The sequence below is a fragment of the Eucalyptus grandis genome, chromosome 5, assembly GCF_016545825.1.
Source record: "Eucalyptus grandis isolate ANBG69807.140 chromosome 5, ASM1654582v1, whole genome shotgun sequence".
Classification (NCBI taxonomy): Eukaryota; Viridiplantae; Streptophyta; class Magnoliopsida; order Myrtales; family Myrtaceae; genus Eucalyptus; species Eucalyptus grandis.
In genome coordinates, this window is record NC_052616.1 from 38721476 (window position 1) to 38728114 (window position 6639).

The following is a 6639-nucleotide window of genomic DNA, read 5'->3' on the forward strand; positions in this document are numbered from 1 at the left end:
TCCTCCTAAAATTCTCCCGGAGCACCAAAAAGAGACACCCGATAGTTCAATGATTTGATTTTTATGGCAAATGAGAGGTTCATAAATCTAGAAATTTCAGATAACAACAAGAAACATGTGACAATTACCTTATAATTAAGATTCCCAATGATTTAATAATTTCGATTAATTTGAATCAACCAGAGATCATGTTACTTGGTGAAAGATTGAAAATCAAAAGCTTACTTTATCTTTCACCAAAACTAAAAAATAAAAAATCAGGTACATCGTTTCCAAAGGAATTCATATGTTTTTCCTAAACTAGGGATTTTGATGATGATAGAAACATCTGCTTCCACAGTTATACAGTTGAAAGTCGGACATGTATCAAATAAGTACTACAGACGATCGGCTTTGGAGTAGGTCGGCTCTTGACTCAGAATTGGGAACCAACTCTTTGACTCTTGTTCCAAAAGATTGTAAGTAGGAACCGTCCATTTTACGTTTTGGGTAGAAAAGCAAATTTTTATGATAAACTATTAAAGTTGCACGATTTCACTATAAAATCAGTAGTTGGTCAAATGTTTAAGTTACTGTTTGTTCATGTTGCAGACCGTGGTTCAATTTTTGATAGGTCCAAAAGTACTTTCCTTTTTTCTTGAAAAAAAACTTCAAAAATCAATTTAGAACCAGTTTCCAAGAACTAAACCGACTAGACTAGTTCTAGGTTGGTAGAGTCGAGAACTGAACTGGATCTCCCTAAAACTAGCCTTAAGCCAGTCGGTTCAGCCAGCTCAGTCCAATTCTTAAATTAAATTAGAGTCAACAAATAAGTACATCTTTTTCTTCAAACTCTTCCCTTCTTTGTTAATTTTAGAAAGAGCAATATAGATGGAGCCGGACCCTATTCCAGCAGGCAGATCTAACTCTGCCGCCTTCAATGACCTAGATACGTGAGCCTTTGATTATATCTCCCTAATGTCAAATGTTCCTTTGATTATATCTCCCCAAAACTTTTCTTAATTTTTGACTTTAGCATCAAGAAACCATTGGTCCATCTGTCCAATACCATTCTAAACGACCTTAGCTTGATGCCAAAGAGTAGAAAGAAAAACATGGCAAAACAATTGGAAGTTTGCATATCATACAAAATCAATCAGAATCGAGACCATCGAACGCAAGGCTCTCTCTCTCTCTCTCTCTCTCACACACACACACACACACACACACACACACACACACACAAACTCGTTAATAGAAGTTGTTATTGGTCGTCAAATCTGACCCGTTTATGCTAACTTTCAAACAAATTTTCTGTTCTACGATAGTGACAAATTCATCGAACGAGCTCTCTTGTCTCTCTCTCACTCGTTATAAATAGCACTGTGCAAAAGCGAGTTCAGCATTGAGTTAGAGCAATGGAATCCCAAATACCACCTCTCGATTCTGGTTCTTCGGTAGTGAGCGTTCAAGAGCTCATCAAAGAAACTATAAACACAGTTCCAGAGAGGTATGTTCGTCACGACCAAGAACCACTAATCCTCTCTGATAATGGAAGCACTCAAACGTCAGTCGTTCCGGTCATTGACTTGGGCAAATTGTCCTCGGACGAAATCGTGGGTGATCAGGAATTGCAGAAATTGCATGAGGCTTGCAAAGACTTGGGCCTCTTTCAGGTTTTCTCAGACTCCCTCTTCTCTACCTTTAAAGCCCACTTGGACTTAAAGCTTCGTACGTTCATGTCGTCTCAAATTTTCCTAAAATATTTTGATTGAATAGAAAGTGCGCCCCGCGACCTGAACCTCCGACTAAGTTGATCGGCCCAAAAGGACCCCATGGCGTCCAAAGGCTTAGCACGAATGGGATGCATAAGAATTCGACGCATCGTGTGTACCGTGTTTCTTCTACTTTATTTGATTTACTTGTTTTCTAAATGACTTGGGTTTTAATACTTGGCGATGGTGATAATTTTGACTATGATACAATAATGAACCTTGCAGTTTGTTTGAGACTATTCTACAAATTTAAAATTTTCTGGGTATTTCACATGCATTGTGACCGAGGGAAATATTGACGAAGTGATAATCAAAACTATATTGGAAAATTCAGAAATGTTGAAGATTATATTCTACAAATTTAAATTTTTAAATAGCAATTTGTCTATGCAGCTGATCAACCACGGAATAGGTCCTTCTCTGTTGGAGGATTTAAGGCATGAAATTGAAGAATTTTTCAAGCTTCCCTTGCCGGAGAAAACGAAATTCAAGGTAAGGTTAGGAGAGGTCGAAGGTTATGGGAATGTCGCGCGATCAGATGGAAAGCTTGACTGGGGTGACAGGTTCTTCATGATAGTCAACCCGCTTGCTAAAAGGAAACTTCATCTTTTTCCCGAGCTCCCTTTGTCACTCAGGTTATTTCCCTATCTTTATACGCATGTTTTACAGATGTGATGGTCCTGTGCAGTGTCAAGATACTACTAGTTATCTTGACAAGTTGTGATGATGGCCTGGCCCTATACATTTATGTTGGTAAAACTCCAAAAGTGGACTTAGGCCCACTAAGTGGCGTTGTAGAAATCTATGGGGCTCATAGTGGATCTGCTTAGAAACTTGAGCTCGCATACAATTCTTCTTTTTGCTATGATTAGTTCTATCTATCATTTAATTTCATATATAAGAAGGTAGGTAGATAACTCATACTTGTGAGCTTCTCTACAACTTTTAGTGATTTTGGGCCATAGAGGCAGTGAATGGCAAACGTATAATCTCTCTCTCGTGCACACAAAAATTTTGGCTGCAACTGACGCATTTGAGCCTAACCCACACACGTCATTAGATAAGGTGAGTCTCATATACGAGCTACTTGATCTAACGGTATATGGAGTTAGCTCACATGTAATATTAATACATGCAAAAAACTTTACTGTTTGTGGATATAATACTCAGTACCTTCCTTTCACGCGCAGAATTGCCTTAGACTCTTACATTAAGGAGACGCAAAAGCTGGCTATGCAGCTACTTAGCTTGATTTCAAAATGTTTGGACATCGAGATAAATGAGTTGAAAGAGCTATTTGATGATGGCTTTCAAACTATGAGGATGACGTACTATCCTCCGTGCCCACGGCCAGAGCTTGTTGTCGGGCTGACACCGCACTCAGATGCTAACGGCATCACCATCCTAAACCAAATCAATGATGTCGATGGCTTCCAAATTAAGAAGGATGGAGTTTGGATACCTATTCACATTCTACCACATGCATTTGTAGTGAATGTGGGAGATATCATGGAGGTATCATTTTGTTGCTTAGGCAAACTTTCTCCTTTATTTTTAGAATTTCTAACTTGTTTAACATTTTCCCATAAGCATGTGATTTGTTTGGCTGTTTAGCAAATACGTATTGTCTAAATGATACTACACCTCACTTATCAAGAGAACTTATAGACCCACTCTAGGCCACTTGAACACACGTAACTTTCATGTCACATAACCACTATGTGAGGCTAAACAATAATTTTCCCCTGTAGCTAAAGCATGGTAATAAATTAGAGCAATTTAGTGCATCATTAGTAAATGGGTTTCGCATGGAGGTGTGGTCATGATGACGACAATCCTGAATTTCTGCTAATTTCATATTTTTAAGATCTTGATGACAATGTCATTCATCATTACATTATTTACATATTAAATAAGGTATTCATCTATCAAATTAGGTTCCGGGGCTTTCCTACTAATAAGTTATGTAAAAATCCACCTGTCAATATTTATATATTGAGAAAGTTTCAAATGGCTTAAATTTAAAAAAAAAAAGTCAAAGAATACGAATCGCAAGATTTATATTAAACAAGTAAAAAGAGTAAAAGACAACCCAAACAGACTTTAAGATCTCACAGATTCTACATGGTGTTTGGAGTAGGACAACTTGAGTTTGAAAATCTTGAGACCCCATTCACCGACATATTATAAATTTCCATGCATCAGTCTAAGGGCAAATCCAACCAAGACCCCATATATACACAACAATTTATGCATCAACTTCTCGAGCTATTAATCCAATTTCATTTCTATTCCTTTGTATCAAACATTAGCCTTGAATTTGTTCGTTGGACCATTCACCGAATTGAAATACTAAGGCATCTTGTCATAAAAGGCATTTCAACTACCATGAATATATCATATCAGGGTATCTATTATTAGGAGTATTCAAATTAGTCCGAAAGCACAAAAGAAATTGGCCTGTCAACTTCAATCAGTTATTTCGTGTTAAGATTCAATCCAGACAGACTATTGGGCCCATTTTTTTCATTTTTCTCTGGGCTGGGCCAAGCCTGTTTGCTCTCATACATAATATGATTATCCTCGGCTTATTATTGCAGATTCTTAGCAATGGTGTTTACGATAGCATTGAGCACAGAGCCACAGTCGATACGACAAGCGAAAGGATCTCAATTGCTATGTTCTTCAACCCTAAGTTAGACTTGGAGATTGGCCCAATCCAATCTCTAAAGACGAAGGAGAGTCCAGCACTGTTTAGAAGGATAAAGATGGAGAAATATGTCAAAGATTTCTTTTCCCAAAACCTTAATGGAAAGTCATATTTAGAGAAGATGAAGCTCCAACCAGAGAAGGCTTTTGCATCTGAAGAGGAGTGAATGAGAAGGATTTTGGAAGACCCTTGATTACCAAGCTTAATTGATGAGGGAAGCATATTTAAGCATTCAATAAAAGTTTGTCACATCATATCATAGTATATCTAGTAAATCAATTTCTAGGTCCCTTATAGTATTTGAGTGTTGTAGCATCATTTGTCGAAAAAGCATAATGTCCCGTAACATAGATAATTCGTTACACTAGTATCTTTATGTTTGAACGATATTGTATATTTCAATTCGGCACTACTTCATATAAATGATAGTGGAAGCGTGTAATGTTTATTCATGGAATTTTGATTACAAACTGCGAATCATTTTCTAAAATGTTTCACTATACATCTTCAAAAAAATTAAAAGGTACTAAGCATAAAATTCAACTACAAAAAAAAACAATATACCCTGAAGCATCTGCATTCTATTTTCCAATAATTTCTTTTTATGCCACGAGTTTTAATATAAACTAAGATACTCTTAATTCCTATATTTTTTTGTTGATACTCCTTTATAGAACAAATTAAAGTAAAACTATTAGAGTTTTTGATCTCTTGAAAATAAAGATGGGATTCGACTTGCCTTGTCACAAATATATGAGTCTATAGCAACCGATTCATCAGTCCCATCCTGAATCTTGCCCGGATCAATGAAATTCAGGGAACAAGATCAGGGAAAACTAAAACAAGTTTATGCATTTAGCTATGATCCAAATGATCTTTACATATCAGGAGAATCAGATTGTGACACGTACAGAAATATAAATATAAAACTATAAATAGTGGATGGAGAAAAAGAAAGAAAGAAAGAACGAACCTTAAGCAGCATAATCGTCCCAGAAACTTGGTCCCCTACCTCCTGCTGCAGATCCTTCCATCTATATAACAACAATTTTCGGTACTTGTTATGCAGTAAAAATGAAAATTCCTCGCTTGCTCCGCTGTTTAGTCCGTAATAAACTAAGTAATCGATTAACATAAACTCACATTTTTGAGACACGTATCTTTTAAAAGTGAATAATAGTGGTGTACGAACCTTCATAAATTGAAAAAAGGTTGAAATGTATATTCACTTGCTGAACTGAAGTGGCAACCCCGAATAAGAAATCACTTGGAAAGTCTGACCTCTTTGGCTTAAATTGATCTATCCCTGAACTAAGACATAAGAATTTGAAGCTGCGAAAGATTTAGGACATCGTTGAATTATTCTTTTAAATATGAATCTTTCCCAAGAAAACAAAAGAAAAGATCAAATAGTTTCCAAAATGATTAAGGACATAACGAGAGCGTTCTAGATCATTCTTTCTCCTGTGTTGTGATGAATCAACTCAAACATGTGTTTGCATCAATCTTAAAAACAAGCCATGCATGTTAGATGCAAAAAATCTATTCAGAGATTATTATTTCACTATGTGCCTAATTAAACGTCGCATACTATAATTTATGAAGAGAAACACCCAGAGAAAAGGAAAAAGAGAGATCAAGGGCAGTCAACCCTCGGCCACCTGGGTGGATGACGCCGACAAGATCAAAACAAGTGAAAAGGCCACTTAGAAAGCGAGTAAAAGGGTCGTTGTTGGTGATGGTGATGAAGATGACAAGATCAATGAAGCATTTGAAAAGAGAAATTGGGGTGGGTGGATAAATAAAAGCCCGAAAGCAATCTCCTTTTAGATATGAAGGTTGAGAAGCGCAACTAAGATAAACTATAACCAACTTCAAATGCAGCAATCCTAACATGGTTAAAAAAAAAAAGCTCGTTCATTTGCCGACTCTTGAACTCAAATCATACCCTTTCTTCTCAAATGACTCGTCTATCCAAGACCAACTTCCGCTTCAACCCAACCCAACTCTCTAGTAGTCTTTAATTTTCACTCCAAATGTAGATGGTTTGACATATTTTGTTAAATCTAATAGTAGGTCCTCACATGGTAAAAACATTGTTGAAGGAAACCCATTTATGACTTAAAAAAGAATGCAAAAACTACGTACAGTTTTTCAGGAAGGAGTAAAAGAATA

At 36.5% G+C, this 6639-nt stretch overlaps 1 protein-coding gene across 1 annotated transcript; it reads left to right on the top strand.

The window, feature by feature from the left end:
* The first annotated feature begins 1397 nt into the window (after positions 1-1397).
* On the top strand, positions 1398-4630 carry LOC104446985 (codeine O-demethylase). Its single transcript, XM_010060775.3, has 4 exons — positions 1398-1655; positions 2148-2389; positions 2945-3269; positions 4355-4630. Exons 1-4 carry the CDS (start codon positions 1398-1400, stop codon positions 4628-4630), a joined length of 1101 nt encoding a protein of 366 aa, XP_010059077.2.
* The last annotated feature ends 2009 nt before the right edge of the window (positions 4631-6639 follow it).